The sequence below is a fragment of the Canis lupus genome, chromosome 2, assembly GCF_011100685.1.
Source record: "Canis lupus familiaris isolate Mischka breed German Shepherd chromosome 2, alternate assembly UU_Cfam_GSD_1.0, whole genome shotgun sequence".
NCBI classification, from domain to species: Eukaryota; Metazoa; Chordata; class Mammalia; order Carnivora; family Canidae; genus Canis; species Canis lupus.
The window spans coordinates 41,738,652-41,757,835 of NC_049223.1; the positions used below are offsets into that span (position 1 = coordinate 41,738,652).

The window sequence follows — 19,184 nt, forward strand, 5'->3', positions numbered from 1 at the left end:
TTATGACTTTTATTTCTTTTCCTTGCCTTATTAAACTGGCAAGAACTTCCAGTATACTGTTAGCTAAAAAGAGCTTTTTCATAGATGAGAATCTTTATGGAGGAGAAACATTGTATTATTAGGTTTATAGTGTGTATTTTTTTAAAGATTTTATTTATTTATTCATGAGAGACACAGGAGAGAGAGAGAGAGAGAGAGAGAGAGAAAGAAAGAGAAGCAGAGACACAGGCAGAGGGAGAAGCAGGCTCCATGCAAGGAGCCTGATGTGGGACTCGATCCCTGGTCTCCAGGATCACACCCTGGGCGGAAGGCAGGTACTAACCTGCTGAGCCACCCAGGGATCCCACTAAATAAAATCTTTAAAAAAATTCCATACACACATATATATAGAAGAGCAGGAATAACTATGTTAATCCAACAAAATACACTTCAAACCAAGGATATGGCCATAGATAAAGACAAACACTCCATAATAATAGGAAGGGTCAATACCTTAAAATAAGCATAATTATTATAAATGTATGTGCCTAATAAACTTCACAGTATGTGAAGCAAAAGTTAACATAATGAAAGGAAGAAATAGATAATTCAAAATTGCAACTGAGGATTTTAGTAGCATTTGATAAGACAGTAAAAGCAAAAATCAGTAAGGATATAGATGATCTAAACAAAAATATCAACCGCCTTAATCTAATTGACATCTAAAGTACACTACACTCAATAACTTGAGAATACAAATTCTTTTCAAATCCTGTATTTCTTTTTTAAAAAGATTGTATTTATTTATCCATGAGAGACACACAGAGATAGAGGCAGAGACACAGGCAGATGGAGGAGCAGGCTCCATGCAGGGAGCCCAATGTGGGACTTGATCCCGGGTCTCCAGGATCAGGCCCTGGGCTAAAGGAAGCGCTAAACCGCTGAGCCACCTGAGCTACCCAAATCCTATGTTTCATGTACCAATTTAGAACATAAGCATGCCATTAAATCTCAGTAGATTTCAAAAGATCAAAATCTTTAATAGTATTTTCTTTAACTGAAGCAGAATTAAATGTTGATGCTGTCACAGCAAATTAAAGTGGAATCTTTGCAGGTAAGGCCCACATATTTGGTTTCCAAACCTCCCCAGGTAATTCAAATGAGAACCTATGTTGAAAACCAGTGATCAAGGCATATAGCAGAAGCCAGCAAGGGAAATAGTCAAAAAAGATAAAAAAAAATGATTGCATCTGGTGAGTACAGTGACAATGGGAGAGGCAGATCATTACTTTCATATATAAGTTCTCTATTATTTTATTTAAGAGTGTGTGTATTGCTTTGATAAAATTCCAAATTTACTACTAAAAATTTCTTCCTCTAAAGAGTACCCCCCATGTACCCTTATGCAACTGGATTCTCCACTGTTAATTCTCTACCTCTGATCTCTGTTTTCATCAAGACACCTATCCCAATTTTAAATTACAGATTAATGTGTTTGCAGATTATTGTTTATTTCATTCCTTAGCTTCTAAGCTCCAAAGAGGCAGAACAACGCCTGTTGTATTTACCAATGTACACCCAATACCTAGTACACAGTAAGTATTCAGTATATATTAGTTAAGTTAGTGAATTATTAAATGGCTGGATTTATTTTTCATTTCTATGATAAATGTGTATTACTGTTATAATACAGCATGATATATGCTGTTATAAAAAGAAAAAATGTATTTTTAATATAAATAAATAAATAAGAGTGAATGTGGTATCCACATTTATGCTTGCTTAAATTCTTTTCCTGGTTCAGTCATTACAGATGAAAGAAATGCAATGCAATCTTCAAGGCTCAGTTTACATGAGTTATACCAGGCTTTTGTTGTTGTTTCCTAAGGTCTTATGCTCTTATTTTATATTTTCTCACTTATAAATATTTTTAGAAAATCTAAATATTGGTAGGGAAGATGGAGACACAAGATTAAACCTTCCTGGCACCTGGGGCACTCAGTTGGGTAAGTGTCCACCTCTTGATTTGGGCTCAGATCATGATCTCAGGCTCCTGGTCCTCAGCAAGGAGTCTGCTTGAGATTCTCTCTTTCCCTCTCCCTCTCCACCCCCCACCACTATTCTCTCTCTCTCTCTCCCAAATAAAAATAAATAAATCTTTTTTTAAAAAAATCAAATCTTCATCTTTAGAAGTAACTCTGTATGTGTGTTGCTTTTGAATAGATGATTTGCTTATTTTCTACATTTAGGGAAAGATTGATTTTAGGTTTGTACAAAAAAAAAAATCTCTCTCATTCACTTCTCTGTTCTACTCTATGTACTCTAATCTAGTGACACTAAATTTAATCTAATGTAATCTGATCTCTAGTGATATGGGGAGGATGACAGCTGTTTCAACCTAGTTACCTTTGGAAACATCTCCCTCCCTCCTATCCACTCCCCTCAATACAGTGAATGGTGAAAGCCAGGCAACAGTAAGTTTTTTTATTATATACATATAATATATATAATAAAAATATATTTAAATGTATAATATATATTTTAAGATATATATTTTATATAATATGTCTATATATAATTATTATATGATTATAACTTATAATTATATAATATATATTTATATATAATATATTTTAAGATCTATATAAATTTAAAATATTTTTAAAATATTTTATTTATTTATTCACGACAGACACAGAGAGAGAGGCAGACATAGGCAGAGGGAGAAACAGGCTCCTTGCAAGGAGCCCAATACAGGACTCAGTCCTGGACTCTAGGATCACACCCTGAGCCAAAGGCAGATGCTCAACCACCGAGCCACTGAGGCATCCCAGGTTTTTTTAATTATATTTATCCAAATATTATTAATATTCAGAAGGAGAATATGCCTTAATTTTGGTCATAGCTTTATAAATATCCTTTTATTCACACCAAATGAACTGGTTTTGATTTTGCAGCAAGTATACAAGTCCCCTCCAGTGTGATGATGAGCATTTACCACCCATATGTATGTCAAACCAAATAGCATATTCATCTGTTAACAAAAGCCATGCTGTGTCATATTTTAAAAGTTGACCAATAACATTATTGCTTTTGGAATTAACTGAAATTTAAGATTTACACTAGGCTGATGAAATTCAATTGCATAAAAGTAATATTTGCAAAGATTAATGGTTAATTAAAGCTATTGTAGTGCTTAAGGTTTATCATTTTCTCAAAAAGCAAGCAACTCCAAAAAAAAAAAAAAAAAAAAAGGAAAGGAAAGGGCAGCCCGGGTGGCTCAGCAGTTTAGCATCACTTTTGGTCCAGGGTGTGATCCTGGAGACCCGGGATTGAGTCCCCACATTGAGCTCCCTACATGGAGACTGCTTCTTCCTCTGCCTGTGTCTCTGCCTCTCTGTCTCTCTGTGTCTCGCATGAATAAATAAATAACATCTTTTTAAAAATAAAAAAGAAAAGGAAAAATTTTGAAGCTACAGAATAACAAAGTTAGTAGTACCCTAAGGTTTTTGACTCTTGGGTGTTATTTTTTTTTTTTTAAGATTTTATTTATTTGAAAGAGACAGAGTGAGCAAGAGAGAGAGAGAGCACAAGTGGGGGCAGGGGAGAAGCAGAGGGAGAGGGAGAAGCAGACTCCCCTGCTGAGCAGGAAGCCTGGGGTCCGGATCATGACCTGAGCTGAAGACAGACACTTAACTGATTGAGCCACCCAGAGGCCCCTCTCCTGTGTTTTTACAGGAGTTTCTACTGCAGGAGGTCCTGAGTTCAGAGTAAGTAGAAGCTTTTTGTTTCCCCCACAGCTTTGAGATCAGTGAAGGAGAGTTATTTCACTGAGGCACCAACCCCTTGACATTCAGCACTAACGCAAAGGTCTCCCTCCTCTTTGTACTGGGAAAAAAGGAGACCCGCTCCCTGCTCCTTATTTGTCAGTGTCTTTCTGCTGATGGGTTCTCAGGGCAAGTTAAGAGTCCTTGCTGGTTTTGTTTTTTTTCTGAACCTGAACTGCAGTAACTTTATACATAAGCCGATGAAAAGAATTTTGAGCTGTCCAGTGTACTTAAGAGTCCGTTTGTTGGACAAAATATGAGGAAATGTGGTCTATTTTATCACTTTTTGTTTGTTTGTTTCTAAATACAGATAACAGTACCTAGGACAACCTGGAGGAACAGGTTCTGCAACCCTGCCCAGCTCACCTGTTATCTGATACCACCACTTAGATGGCAGAATGAGCGTGTAACGGGTTTGGAAATGTGCCCAAGCTGAGGCCGCAAATGCAAGAAGCAGCCCTCATGTTGAGAAGTGGGAAGGGTAGGACAAATCACTACTTGACGTATGCCAGTCACATAATTTCACAACAGAGTGGATAAAGGAACCCCACACAAAAGGAAATAGAAAAATGTTAAAGTGAAGCCACTATATAACATACATGTTTTTCATAGATCAATCCTAGAAATATAAGACATGAATGTGCACCCCCGTTTTATCGATGGAATTCAAAGAGACAGTTTTACCTTTAGCAAGATTTCCACACTTGGTTTCTGGTGCATGTGCGTCCGTGCCCACACACACACACACACACACACACAAATATATATTCTTTTTCAGTGAAATATGCCATTTTCTTAAAACATGTTTTTCACCAACAAAGTTTGCTTTTTGTGTGATTATTCTGTTCAGAAATATAAACTATATATAATTAATATAAACATATACCATAAATCTTACAAAATTATATGAATGATCATTATACAAATATGTTTAGCACCTATTTTGTGGATAGCCCATTGCCTCTGAGCATCTTCATTTTTCTCTATTGCCCTAAAGCAAGTGTTTGGCTATCTCTCCTAATTTTTTATTCTTCCAGACTGAATAAAAGTCTTAAAAATTTTTTTTTCAACAGTACAAAAACTAAGGGTCCTTCCAGGGGAAGTTGAGTGATGTAATGAAACAGTCACTCAGAAACCTGGTTTCTGGCCTACAATTTTTAAATGACTGGTGAGAAAGACCAGAAGTTCCCAATAATGATTATTATAGAAAATCACTTAATCTCTTAGAGCCTCCTTTTCCTTCTTATAAAACCAGGGCATTGTATAATTCTAAAATGGCTAAGTGATTTCTAAGTCCTTTCCAGTTCTAAAAGAACATAATTCAAAGCTGCTAAAGACAGACTTTTAAAATTGATCGAGATTTATATGTGTACACATGCACTGTGAAAGGGGAGGAAGTGTGCAGTATTTTACACCAGGACTTTACAGTACATCATCATCGGGACTTTTTGTTGTTGTTGTGGTTCCTGAAAAAAGTGTCAGGGTGGCAATGGCCCAGCAGGGGGAGCCCTTCCGAGAAGTCGGGGTCGGGAAGCAGTTCCAGCAGCTCCCGCTTAGCCTCCAGGCGCTTCAGCCCGGATCGCGGGCAGCGTTCTGGGGAACCACATCGCCGCTCAACTCGGGACCCAGCGGAATTTGTAACCCCCGCTGGCCGTCCGGATGGTGAAGGCGTTGCCCTGGGGGAAGGCGAGGGTGCGGATGGTGCTGTGGCTGCGGATGGGGGTGCTGAAGGAGCCGCCCTCTTGCAGCTCGCTGTGGCTCAAGTTGAGCGCGCTCCGGCTGCAGTCGGTGCGCAGCCCCCGGAAGGCGCCGTGCAGGTTCCCCGGGACGCCTTCCCTGCTCGCCGGCTCGGGCTGCAGCCGGAGCCGCTTGGGGTCGCGGCTCTGCAGCGCTTCATCGCAGCGCTCGGAAATCTCCCGCAGGATGGCGTCCACTTCCGCGCAGTCCTGCCCCGCAGCGCTGAACAACTCCTCCAGGCTCCTTTTGGCTGTCGCCCTGAGCAGGAAGGGCTCGGCCGTCGCTCCGCGATCCCGGGACTGCGTGATCATCAGCTTCTGCAAACGATGCGGAGGGGCGCCACGCTGGGGCCGGCCGGACCCCACCCCCCGGCCCCGCGCGCTCGTGGAACTCCGCGGACTTAGACGCGGGCTGCCAGCCGCTCAGCGAGCCCCAGCCGCCCGCGCCCTCCTCCCCGGCCCGCCGCGTCCCGTACCGGGGACAGGGTGGGGGCTGCTCGGGAGCACTGCCGACGTCCCGCAGTGTCCCACACGCCAGCACCCCACTTACATCCAGCACCGAGGCCAGGTGTCGGGTCCGACTGGCAAGTTCCTTCAGTTTCACGTTCCGCTCTTTGAGCGAGGCGATCTCCTCCTGTTTCTGGGTCAGCGTCACGTGCAGCTGCAGGAGGAGACCCAAACACTAGGACGTAGGCCACCGTGGTCGGTCTCATCTGTATACTCCGCGCGAATTATACCAGGATCCTAACCTCTAACCTGGAACTGGGGACCCAAAGCCATTCGCACTGGTGAGAGTAATAATCACTTTTGTTTATTTGACCTTTGTTTTTACAAAGCACTTGGACAAAATGTATCCCAATCCTCAGTGTAGCGTGGTGGTGAAGAGTACGGACTTGGGCAACAAGCAGATACAGGCTCTGCCTCTGAAGTTCCATCTTGCTGCGCCTCAGTTTCCCAACCTGTAAAATGGGGCTAGTAACGGTATCTTCTTGTTCAGTGGTTGTAAGTATTAAATGAGAAGAAAAAGTAAATTGATAAGCACAATACCAGGCACATAGGAAGCCTTCAGTAAATATTGGAAAAATCTGGTAGGTAGGATTATTCCCGTTTACTGAGGTTGGAAACTGAGTAGAGCCACTGGAGCCATAGCAGCTTTGTGAAGCACTGGCCCGTCCACTGGTTCTGACTTACACAGGGGCACATTCCCCCTCCTGCAACCCCCATTTCCGCCCTGGGCCCCATACCCAGTCCCCAACCCGGGATTCCTGGCGGCCAGCCCAGTGCCCCTACTTGGTTATTCTCAACGAGCGCGTCCCCCAGCGCCCTCTGGTTCTGGTCGGCCACCTCCTTCCAGTACTGCTCCGGCGGGGGCATGTCCGGAGGGCGCAGCGGCGGTGACTGCAGGGCCCTTGGGTCCAGCGGCGGAGAGAGACAGGGCCCAAATGGCAATACGTCGCAAGGAGAGAAGGGGAAGTCTCCGCCGGCCAGAGGAGGCGACATCAAAGAGGATGAGTCTGAGGAAGAGCGGGAGCTGGGTTTGCAGCCTCAGACTCGTGCCCAGCAAGCTACGGGGACAAAGCGCCACGCCAGGTGTAGGGTTTATGTGAAGATGTTGTGAAAGTAAAGCACCCCTCACTTTGCAATCCCCACTGTCCCCAGGCCCTTTCTGGTATCTTCTCCATACACAGCAAGGCGCTCCATATATGCCTATAGAGTTTATCTGAATTCAGCCTCGGCGGGGGCCAGGTCAAACCTCCCTCAAGTCACACAGGTTCGCCGTGCTGTGCACTCCTGCCACCCAACCTCTCCTTGACCACATCACAGGGTAGGGCTCCCTCTCCCAGAACTCAAACCGATAAACTGAGAAAGAGCTATAGATTCAGCGATTCATCTGCTCCATTAGAAAGGGTGTTGTCTCATAAATATGAAGGAGCCCGACCCATTGACGAGTTACTGACGACGTTGGCAGGTGTCGGGTTGACCCACCTGCGCGACCACGAAATCGAAATCTGAGCTAGTGTGATTTGCGGAGTGGGAGACAGCCCGCCTCCTTAATATAAACTGCAAGGAGCCGGCACTTGCCTGCAATGAGGTCATCCACGGTGTCCCTGAACTCCTGCAGATCGAAGTCCTCTGCAGTTGGCAGACAATGGTTCTGAAATAAACCAGAGGCGTGAACTAGTTTAGGTCAAGTCCCGGCGGTCTGAAACCCTTGCAGGCCGCCAGGAGCCCTCCGGGGCCCTCGCGTGGGCCGCCGAGCTCCCACCCGGAAATCGGGGCCCCATCCCAGGCTCGGAACCCAGCAGGCCTGCACTGCCCTGGTGGCGAGCGGGTCCCGAGGGTCCTGGGGGGCGCTGAAGCTGCGCGGCGCCGTTTGAGGCCAGAGTCGGTTCCGCGCGGCACGGTGGGCCCCCGCCCGGCCTCCGGCAGGGGACAGTCCCCCTGACACCTGCCGACCCGCTGCCTCCGCGAGCCCCGAGCCGTTCCTCCGGTTCGACTTACCTCCGACCCGCCGAGGAGCTACGCCCAAGATAGGCGAGCCGGGGCGCGTACACTCCACCTGTCCTCCCCAGCCCCGCGGGCCAGGTGCGGGGGCCTCCAAAGACGGAACTTGAGGCCTCAAATCACTTGGGGGAGCCGCCAAGGCTCCCCCCTCACAGCTCACCCACCTTCTCCCCGCACAGGAAGGGAAAGGCTAGGCTAGAACCGAGGGGTCCGGGATGCTACGGGCGGTGCTTGGGTTCGGCTTGCGGCGAGCGGGGCCTCCATCGCTCTTCGGTCTCTCACCAAGCCCGAGTTTGCTTTCTCCGCACGGTGTCTGCACCGCCCGCATCTCGAACCGGACACTCCCCGGGGTTCCAGCCGTGGGCCCGGTGCGGGAGGCAGGAGACCCTGGGCAGCTGGCAGCCCCGACGCATTCTTACTCCCTCCCTTCCCGCACATTGAGAGTTGACAACACTCTTCGCGCAGTCCCTCTGTTAATTCTCGCACAATGTAGGAAGCAGGCAGGGCCCAGAAAGGGATTCCTCCCCCTCTGATGAAGAATCTGAAGCACAGAGGAAGGGATTTGCCCAAAGTCCTCCAACTCTGAAATAGAATTGGGGCTCCTCCCCTGAAATGATAGTGACTATTTCAATCTTCTTTCCTCCATGCCTCATAGCCTCCAGCTTTTCTCCTTTTTTAAGGAAAGCCTGCCTTCCAATGAAGACAGCACTGGGAAAAAGGAAAGAAGGCACAGGGTGTGAGGGAATGCATCCAATATGCATGTCAGAAATATCTACTCTACTGATTCCACTATTATTAATGGATTCCTTTGCGTTAATCATATTCATGTCCCCAAAGCCCTTCCCTACTATTCAAATACTGCTGAGAAGAGGAACTTACTCTCACCCTAACCTTGAAGAAAGTACAAGCATCAGCTTTCCTCCAGGAGGAGTGCTTCAATCTGGGAGACCTCAAGCATCAGTTGGGAACGGAGGCTATAAGGGGGAAAGGTGCTTAGAAAGGTCTGAGACCAATCCTGAAGCACAAGTTCTGTCCTGGTTGAAGGAGCAAGACACCAGACTCATTTTCCAAGGGCTGAAGGATTCCTCTTACTAGAGATTTGGCCAAAACCCTGACCACGAGATGGGGCCCAGGAAATGCTTCCTCCTATGCTATGCCAGGTTCTTGGCTCATCTTGGACCTCAAACAAATACTTCTGGAGAGTTTCCTCTCTCCGGTCACCTTACCCAGCAGGAAGGAGGCTAGGAAATTTGACCTGACTGTGCTCTGGCCAAGGTTTTCCAGGGGATCTTCCTCTAGGGGGTGTCTGTACCAGCTCTGTCTCCCCCAGGAAAAGTCCTCGACCCCTTTGGCCATCTGGCATGAACTCTGTGCTTGAAACTTTGAATCCTACCTTCCCAATTAGATAAAAACCTGGCATTTTTCCAAACTACAATGGCAGCCAAAAAAAAAAGACTAATACAGAACAAGATGTGAAATTTAAGTTCTGAATACTTAAGCAAAAATTCAGTAAGAGCCTGCTTGGTTTTCATTACTTGCAAAATAAACATGGAGTAAGTGACTGGGCCTCTGGGTCAGTTGAAAGATGCTCTGGTATTGTCTTTCCTTATCTGAACATCCAGATCTAAAAAGAAAAACAAAATGGCCTCTGCAGGGCAATGCCCACTCTCACCTCTCGCCTTAGCCATCTTTGCTCTCAGTGGCCACCTACCCTGAGTCCATCTGGGCTCTAATCCAATTCTAAAGGCATTTTGGGAATGCCTGGGAAGCTGTGTCCCACCACCAACCTCAGTTCTGGGGCGTGGTCTTATCTTCTGGAGTGTTCAGAGCTGGGCATTTCCCCCAGGACCCCATCTCCCCAGGACCTGCTGCCAGGAAGCTGGAACTGGCACTCTTCCTGTGGGTTGCATCTAGTTAAGGCCTCCTGTCCTTCTGGACACTTCATATCCCTCGGATGAGCCAGGCAGTCTTCTGGCCTCCCAGACACCAGTGCTGGGGGACTCCGTCATCTACCTGGGGAGTGTCAGCCCTGACAAGTGGTAGAAGTGGGATGGAGTAAGAAAATAGGTTTTTGAGGGGGGAAAAATAGTCAAATACCTCTTTGCCCCCATGAGGGTAAGTGACATGAGCCTTTGGAGGGGGTGGGGGGAGGAATGACTTTTTTTTTTTAATGCCCAACTGCTCAAGAGCCATCTCTGCAAAGAGGAACGTTTTTGCTGTCAGAACTCTTCCAGAATTCTTTGTCCTTTGTTCCTCTTCCCCTAAATGTAAACTCTATTCATCTTTTCCAGTCTTGATAGAGTAGTTATCCTTAAATCTTCACACTCCTTAGATACCCAGGGAATGAAAATTGTTAGTAAGTGTCTGGGAAGGGACTACTGGGAGCATGGACAGGACAGGTACCAGGTGCCCAGCGCTCAACTTTGCTCCCACCTAGTCTCCTGGCTCCTCGGGCGCATCTCCAGATTCCTTGTCACAGCTCCAGGGAATAGACAGGGAGGAGAACAGGAGACCCCTTCCTTGGAGGGAAGCCCCCCAGGTGGGCCCCTCTGTTCCAGGTGGGTCAGAACAGCTCTGAGGATGCCGGCACAGCGGACTAGGCGGGAGGAAGACGTTCCGATCCTCGGGACTGAGATTCCGGCACGACGTCTGCCCCCACTAGCCAACTGCGCCTGAGCTCCCCGCCCCAGAGGAGCCTTTGCGGAAGCGAACCCTGGACTCCGGAGTGGGGGTCTGGGCTGTCGGAGGCCGCCCGGCTTCGAGCGGAGGGGAGGTACCTGCGAGGCGGCCAAGTCACCGCTAGGCGGCGCGTCGGAGCCGAGGAGCGAGGAGCAGTCGGCGAGGTCCTGGAGGTCAATGGTGGTGAGGGCTGCGGGGAGAACCGGGCGCGCGCGCGGCCGACCCTGAGTCTCTCCGCCCCGGCTCGCGGCTGCCAGCCCCGCCGCGACGTCGGGGCCCGGGGCAGCAACGCTCTTCCGAGCCGCGCGGGCCCTTCCCCCCACCCCGGGCACCGTGCGGGAGCCACGAGGCTCACCTGGCAGCGCAGCGGGCTCCGCGCCCCGGGGGTCCTCGTACACAGACGCTGGGCCGCCGCCGCCGCCGCCGCCGCCAGGGAAGGACTTCCGCGGAGGGGCGAACTAGCCGGACACAGAAACGGTGGGCCTGGGTCAGCCCTGGGGCCCCGGAGCGTGCGGACCCTGCCCGGCACCGGCCCGCCGCCCACCTTCCTCTCCGGCTTCCCGGGCTTGCAGAAGGGCCGGCCCCGCGGCGCCAGCATCCTGTTGGGGCAGATGCTGTCGAAGGCTCGGCGTCCGGCCGCGGCGCCCCGGCACGACTGCATCCTGCCTCCCGGCGCCGCTCATTCGGACGCGGTGGCCGCGGCTGCAGAAGCGAGCGGCTCTCGGCGGCCTGCGCGCTCCGCCCGGCGCCAGCAGGGAAGGCGCGTGGCGGGCCGGAGGCCGGGGAGGCTGTGGAGGTGCGGAGGGAGGGCCGGCCCGAGGGAAGACGCGCGCGGGCGGGGCGGCTCGCGCCGGAGCGCCGGAGGTGGCGCCTTCAGCCCCGGACAATCTGCGCGCGGGCGGGGGCGTTCAGCCCTACCTGGCAACGGCGCTTCCCCCGGGAGCGGCGAGCGCGGGGCCCGGGCCCGCGGGCGCCCTTTCGGAGAGCGTTGGCGCCGCCGCCTCCCGGGCCGCGCCGCAAGAAGGCGGAGGAGAGGGGGCACGAGCCCCACGGCCCCTGACACGGGGTCCCGCCGCCCTGCTTTTGGGCAGCGGGGACGAAAAAGCCAACGATCCCTAGTTCATCCCCGTCGCACCCCAGCCCTAAGGCACACTCTCAAAGCCAGCCTCCGGCGTCTGACCGCCACATCTGATGCGGATGTGGAATTGGAGCAAGGACTCCCCAGAACGGCCCCGGGTTACAGAAGACCGTTCCCCCAAGGCTGGGGGCGCACTTCTGGTTTTGACTCTCGGGCTAGGACACGCTTTCTCTTGGCCTGATGCCTAGAGCCGCACCCGGGACCCCTAGCCCCGCGCTTTCCCGGGCAGCGACGCCCGAGTGCAGCCTTTAAAAGCGGCGTCTGAAGATTCAGGTCGACCCCAAATCCCCTAAGATCCCAGTCTCTTTCCAACTCCCACCCGCACACAAGACCTCATCTGCCCACCGCAGCATTTGGCCACCCCGGTTCCCAGCCGGCCTTGCTGGCTCTGCCGAAGTCCTGGCTGCCCTTCCCAAGACCCAGGCCTTTCCCAAGAAGGGGCATCTCTGTCAGGCCACTCTGACATCAACATTGAACATCTAAAATTATCTTGGTAAGCTATTGGGAACCTTGTGTCTCATACCCAGTAGTAGCGATGAAAATCCTCTTTTAAACTGGCATGATCCCTTTTTTATTTCTCCCTATTATGTGGATTAATAAAGACACCCTTAGCAGTGTTGGAGATGGTTCTGCAACAGTAGAGCTAGTATAGACTTACAGACTTTTTAACTCCTCTATAAATGCGGGGACCTGGCTGAGGTAAGGTCAGGCATCTAGAGCTGGTGTGGTGTCACTGATGGCGAGGTGCTTTGGCTTCAGGGTCAGAGTGCCTGAGGATTGGACCTAGGCTCCACCAGATAGGTCAGCCCCAGATCTTGAGGAAAAGCAGAACGCTGAGGCACCTAGCTGGCTCAGTTGGTGGAGCATGTGACTCTGATCTTAGCGTTGTCAGTTCCAGCCCTACATTGGGTGTGATTACTTTTAAATAAAATCTTTTTTTTTCTTTAAGGAAAAGCATAACACTTCAATAGAGGTGCTATTAAAATGAGATTTTTGTAATGCAGCTGGTGCTTGGTGTGGATAAATTAATGTTGTTGATGTCTTAAGGAGGCTTTTCAACTGCACCTCCGACTTCCCACAACTTATTCTTGGCTTTTTTTCTGATTCTTGTGTAGCCTAGTCACTAGACAGTCCTCTATCCCTATCCATCTTTCCAGTCTGTAAAAGTAGTAGGGAAGCTCTTAGTTCAGAGTTGAGCGCTTAGTTCAGAGCTTCCCTACTCTGAAGCTCTGGGATGCTTCTCTGGGGAGATCTCTGGGGAGATCTCTATACATGCGACCATCCCTGATTTTACAGAATATTCATTTTTCATCAGTGAGTCCCAAAGTGTAGTAGGAAAATAGGGGCATTGTACATAAAAATGTGGCAAAAAGAGCTGGAATAGCATGAGCATATGACTCCTAATCTGGATGATTCTAGAACCAACTCACCCATATCAATCTTGGCTGATGGAGTGAATGCTGATGAAAACTTTTCCCCAAAATCACTCTTTTGTAAAAGAGCCAGTGGCCCTACTCTCACCCTTAACAGTCGGTTTAAAAGGCTCTAGATATTTTGGGACTTAGTTCAGATGATATTTTTCCTCCTCCTCCTTTTCATCATCCCAGACCAGCTTTTCCTCAAACAGCTTCAGGATCACCACTTCTGGAGCCCTGAGCCAAAGGCAAGCAAGTTCCTGGAGAACTCAACACATTAACATGTGGGGAGAGAAGGGATCTGAGGGGCTCAGAGCAAATGCTCTAGGTGCTGGAGAGTAGGGGGGGGGGGTGAAGAGAAATACAAGGAAGAGTCTCAATCTGGTTTGCATTTGCTTTTTCATTTATGAAAATTTGTCATACATTTAAATTGATTCTAAATGTAGTAGAACATGACTTTGTTCCCCCAAAAAACTTTTTAAAAACTTACAGAAAATTTGAAAAGCAGTGCAACGAATAGCAGTATGTTCCCCTCCAATAGCTAACGTTTTCCTATATTTGTCTTCTATTTCATCAAGTTTTTGTGTAATCTCCTCCCCATTATTGTACAGGCTGCCACTAGTCTTCATTACTTGAAAATTTGCTATATGTGCAGGGGAATTTATATGGAACATCTCATTAAACCTATACCTCTGAGGCACCTGGCCAGTGCAGTTTGTTAAGCCTCTAGACTCTTGGATTTGGCTGAGGTTGAGCTCAGGGTCATGATCTCAGGGCTGTGAGATGGAGCCCTGTGTGCTCAGTAGAGTCCGCTAAGGATTCTTTTTTTTTTTTTTTCTTTAAGATTTTATTTATTCACAAGAGACACAGAGAGAAGCAGAGACACAGGCAGCAGGAGAAGCAGGCTCCATGCAGGGAGCCCGATATGGGACTCAATCCCGGGACTCCAGGATCACGCCCTGGGCCAAAGGCAGGCTCTAAACCGTTGAGCCACCCAGGGATCCCCCTCTCTAATCTTAAAAAAAAAAAAATTCCATGCGTCAATGCTAATAAATAGGTTATTTCTAATTCTACAGAAGAGACTCGGGCATAGAGAGGAGACTTGCTCGGGGTCACCCAACAAATGGACTCCGGGCCCACTTGTTTGCTATTTTAAACTACCCCAGGATCCCATTTAGGCTTTACCACAGCGCTATCAAGATTGTCAAGCTCAGAGAAGTGAAGACATTTGCTGGAAGTGACAGAACTGAGAATCCCCTAGCTCTACAGCAGATTCATAACAGAGTAATGGTGAGGAGACAGCGGTGGAGTTGACTCCAGCAAGTCTCACTTTTTTTTAAGATTTTATTTATTCATTACAGACACAGAGAGAGGCAGAGACACAGGCAAAGAGAGAAGCAGGCTCCATGCAGGGAGCCCGATGTGGGGACTTGATCCCCGGTCTCCAGGATCACACCCCGGTCCTGGGCTGAAGGCAGCGCTAAACCGCTGGGCCACCCGGGCTGCCCTCGGTCTCGCTTCTTGACTTGGATCTCACGCCTATAACAGGACTGGAGGCAGGAACTGTGCCAGCTCTCCAAATATGTTCTCTATCATGTCCACTGAATGGAAGGCACTGAGGAGATAACTTGTCCCACATCCACTTCAGGAAGAGGATTTTTTTTTTTAAAGCATTTTTACAAACCTGTAAGTGGGAGAAGTTGAGCAGTGGAGCTCTGGACTCTGATCACCTGCCTTCAAATTGCTCTAGTATTGTTTACCCTCTCTGTGGCCCAGTGCCCTCCTCTGAAAAAATGGCATAATACACACTCTAGAATTGTTGGAGGGTAATAATGAATGCTGAACACAGTGCCTGGTACATTTAAGCACCCAATGATGGCCATTACTATGGCATTGTTATCCTGGGCTCACATGCAGCAGGTGTAAGACAAAAGCAAGCTGTTGAACCAAGTCATTGCAGGTTAAATGGGCCCCATTTATAATGGCCGCAGCAGCTTGCAAAGCCTTCATTTCCAACATCTGTTAGCTGTCAGAGGTCTTGTTTTGCCCTAGCCAGCCAGCATGTGTGGTCCCCAAAGCTTCCCAGCTGGGCATCCTCTGTGCCCCACCCCCCTGCCCCTCTAGACAGCCTGAACCACTGTGGGTTCTATTCAGGTTCACTTCCCACCTTCCTCTGGACCTCTGGGAATGAGCGGTCCTCAGTCTCATAAGAGGGTTACAAAATACAGGTCTACAACTGACCCTCTCAGTGACTGTCATCTCAAAGGACCTGGGATTCCCCATAGGTATCCTAACTACAGAGTGGAAGGAAGGGAGGAGGAAGGCAGGACCCCTGGGTTGTTACTACCTCTATTCCCCAGCTGCCTTCACCTTCCTCCCCACAGATAACACAGGCAATAGTAGCATTCAGATGAACGAAGACAGCCTGTTTATTGGGGAAAGACTCGGGTCCCTCATGTGCTCGTAGCAAAATAAATAAAGGGGGAGACACTACTATCATACACTATTTACAACCTTCAGGATGACCTCCTGGCCAAGTGGGAGCCATGAATCAAGACTGCACTCTTTCACAGTAATGGGAAAGGTCCAGCAGCCGGGGCAGGGTACACAGGAAACCAAAGGTCTGTTTCATTTCAACTTCGGGGACAGGCTGCACTTCTCTCGTATCTGGAAGGGCAGCATGTGAGTCAGGGAGGCTTCGTTTATGGCCACCAGAAGCTGCAGCTTGCCCAGGCAGTCCTGCAGTGCGGCCTCTGGGTGCCCGCCTAGGCGCAGGTCCACGGGGCGCGGGAGCTGGAGCATACGGTCAGCCAGCGCCAGGCAGCAGATGGCCAGCAGCGAGGGAGTGTAGCTGGTGAAGGCGTAGTCGGCCAGGCTCAGCTCAGCCACCCCGCGCGCCAGGGCTTGCGCCTCCAGGGCTTCTGAGACCTCAGCCTGCCCCGCCTCCACACGCGCGTGGGTGAAATGCTCCAGGAAGAAGCTGATGGTTGGCGCGCCCAGGCTGAAGTGCAGTTTGTGCAGCACGATGCACTCGAGGTTGCAGAGTTGCTGCCGGGAGAAGGCACCGCAGCACAGGGCCAGGAGCTGCTTCACGCGCGGCGGGTGCACCTCCACCTGTAACACAGGGGCGCTCAGCCCCCGCAGCACAGCATCCAGGGCCGAGGCCCATCCCAGTTTCAAACCCGGGAGAAAACCAGGACTCCCCCCATCCCTTCCAGCGAGACAGCTGGGCCTTCGCCTCTCGGTCACTTCCACTTTAATCACCTGGGGTGTACTTCCAGCGCGGTTTCTCTAACTACTGTCCAGCTAAAAAAAGGTTTGAGAAATTTTAAATATATTTTTTTTTCCGGAGTCTAGAATAGCATGGCTACAAAGAGCTATTGGGATTTACTTTGGGGACTGCAGCCTATTTCTTTAGGGGCCCGATGAAAGCTGAAAGCGTTGGCTGTTCAGTTCGTGGGGGAATTATCGTGAATTTAAAGCTGTGGGGTGTATGCAAATGTGTGACAAAAGGAATTCAGAGAGGCCAGAACTACATCTTGTGCGCTGGAAAGCCGGGTGGTGGCCAGAGAGTGGCCGAGAGTCTGGCTGTACCCTAGACCCCACCTGGTGGAGGTACCTGTTTGCACGCGATGAGCAGGGATGTGACCCCAAGCAGCTGGAAGCAGTCGGCAGCCACAGGCGTGGTGGTAAGAAAGCGGTCCAGAGTGTTCACCGTCAGGCAGAGCGATTCGAAGGAGAGGCGGAATTGGCGGTGCACGGGGATCAGCCAGCTGAGCAGCTTACAGCGGGACTCTGCCGTTACCTGCCGGGGGGACATGGGAGGACATGGGAGGAGGGCCCGCAGAAGGAACCAGTCAAGAAAACTCAGGGAGCGTCCCTGGGGGACGAGACAAAAAAGAAAAACCTCAATGTGCTGCAAACTGGGAAACACTGGGACCGCGCTGCTGCGCCCAAAGCGGTGGTCGGGCTCGTACCTGGCCCTGCGCCGCGTGTGTATACACATTACCTCGCGTAATCCTCTCGGCAATTCAATGAGGGGAGAGGGCCACCGCCTCGCAGCTGCAGAAATAAGCTCAGAATTGTTAAATAAACTTGCCCGGGGCCGGGAGGAGTACGGACACCGAGTTCCCGCTAACCAGCACGGGCACCTCGGGCAGCTGCCTTAGGCCGTCTAGGCCTCACTGTTCTCCGTTTGTAAAACGTGGCTGGTGGCCCGGCCCCCCCGAGGCCCTCCCGGCTCGGACCGCGAACCTCCGTGCCCCGGGGCGCGTGGGGGGCAGACGGAGCGGAAGAGGCAAGAGCCCGAGGGGGGAGGAGCGCCGTGGGAAGCTCGCTCTACCAGCGCCTCACTTGCGGCTGCCGCGCCAGCGACTCCCGCGGGTGGAAGTGGCTCTCCCGCGCCTTGCGGAAGACGTAGCAGCTCCGGCCGTAGTCACGGAAGGTCTGCAGGTCTAGCTGCACCGCCTCCTGGGCAGGAGGGGGCAGGGGGCTGCAGCCCAGCGCCGCGGACGCGGCGGGGCTCTCTGCACCGTCAGACCCGGAGCTGGGGGACTCGAACAGGTCGCAAACGCCGGAGTCTCCGGGGAGCGGGCACGGCTGCAGCGGCTGCAGCGGCTGCTTTCTGCGGAGGCGTGGGCGCCTGCTCTTCTTCACCGGGGCGCGGAGGTTCTGGTCGTTGTCCCGCTTCCCAGCCCGGGCGGCGGGGCTCACGAGGCTGCTGGGGCAAGGGGTCACCATGCTGCCGCCCGGTGGCCGCACGCCGGGGAGGACGGAGTGGGCTGGCCGGCCCGCGGCGAGGCCCTAAGTACTCGGCGGCGCCTTCCCCCACCACACCCCCGGCTCCTCACTGGACGATCACCGAGCGGCACGGGGCCGCGCTTTCCCGGCTAAAGAACCGCTTCCGAGCGAGCGCCTGGCAGCCGGTAGCCCGCGCCGCTGGCAAGGGAGAGGCGGAGCCCCGCCCGGCCCAGCGCGCCCGCTCTGCCCCGCGGGTTCCGCGCGCGTCCCGCGTTACCCGGGTAACGCAGCGGGCGAGGCGGCGGGAGCTGCGCGCGCCGCGGGGTGGGGGTGGGGGTGGGGGGTGGGGCGGCGGCCGGGCGGAGCGAGCCCCTCCCCTCCCCCCGAGAGAGATGCCGTCGTGGCCGCCGCCTCCCGGCCCCGGCCCCCGCCCAGGGCGCCACTCAGGCCCACTATAATCCGTAATTCAAGGTCAGTTTCCAACCAGAAATCTGTCGGCGCGGGAGGTTTTCCTCGGTGACCCTCCGAGGCAATAATTCTATTTTTTTTATAGATCAGTTAATATTTATTTAGAGAGAAAGTGCAAGTGTGGGGAGAAGGGGCAGAAGAACGGGGAGAGAGAATTCTTTTTTAAGATTTTGTTTATTCATGAGAGACACACAGAGACCCAGGCAGAGGGAGAAGCAGGCTCCACGCAGGGAGCCCGACGTGGGACTCGATCCCGGGTCTCCAGGATCACGCCCTGGGCGGACGGCGGCGCTAAACCGCTGAGCCAGCAGGCCGAGCAATAACTCTCATTCCACTGCGTTTGTAATGGTTTTAGGCAGGCCCCCAGGGTCCGGTACCCCTCCCTCCCCGCGCTGGTTTCGGGGAGCAGAGCCACCACAGGTTCTTCTGCGCTGCGTGTCTGGGGCTAGTCCAGCCGCCAGGCAGGCACTCGTGCTCGAAACCAGGCCGAAGACCCCCACCCCCACCCCCACCCCCACCCCCCGCGAACGTCAGGAGCGCGTCCGCACTCCCGCAGCGCTTGCTGCACACCTGCCTCCCCAACCCCGGGAGCTGGAGCGGTTAAGGACGTGACGTAGTTCGAGGGTTGCATTGCTAGCCTGATCGAATTCCTCGCGGCCTCTTCCGTTAAGGTTGTTAGCTCCCAGCCCTCTGCCCC

At 51.5% G+C, this 19,184-nt stretch overlaps 2 protein-coding genes and 1 long non-coding RNA gene across 5 annotated transcripts; 1 reads left to right on the plus strand and 2 right to left on the minus strand.

The window, feature by feature from the left end:
- The first annotated feature begins 271 nt into the window (after positions 1-271).
- LOC111092211 lies at positions 272-2,730 on the plus strand. Of its 3 annotated transcripts, XR_005355509.1 has the most exons (4): positions 272-1,574; positions 1,914-1,985; positions 2,348-2,453; positions 2,672-2,730. It is a non-coding gene; the product is annotated as an uncharacterized LOC111092211 (long non-coding RNA). The 3 variants fall into 3 exon arrangements; XR_005355507.1 differs by having other exon boundaries at positions 272-1,985; XR_005355508.1 differs by having other exon boundaries at positions 1,914-2,453.
- Positions 2,731-3,581: 851 nt separating this feature from the next.
- MCIDAS (multiciliate differentiation and DNA synthesis associated cell cycle protein) lies at positions 3,582-11,387 on the minus strand. Its single transcript, XM_038529580.1, has 7 exons — positions 11,271-11,387; positions 11,082-11,184; positions 10,825-10,916; positions 7,625-7,697; positions 6,833-7,056; positions 6,093-6,203; positions 3,582-5,860 (listed from the first exon to the last, which is right to left on the minus strand). The coding sequence occupies exons 1-7, from the start codon at positions 11,385-11,387 to the stop codon at positions 5,420-5,422; spliced, it is 1,161 nt and encodes a 386-aa protein (XP_038385508.1). The 3' UTR covers positions 3,582-5,419.
- A 4,297-nt stretch (positions 11,388-15,684) lies between these two features.
- CCNO (cyclin O) lies at positions 15,685-18,248 on the minus strand. Its single transcript, XM_038530600.1, has 3 exons — positions 17,633-18,248; positions 16,899-17,084; positions 15,685-16,393 (listed from the first exon to the last, which is right to left on the minus strand). The coding sequence occupies exons 1-3, from the start codon at positions 18,017-18,019 to the stop codon at positions 15,908-15,910; spliced, it is 1,059 nt and encodes a 352-aa protein (XP_038386528.1). The 5' UTR covers positions 18,020-18,248; the 3' UTR covers positions 15,685-15,907.
- Between the last annotated feature and the right edge of the window lie 936 nt (positions 18,249-19,184).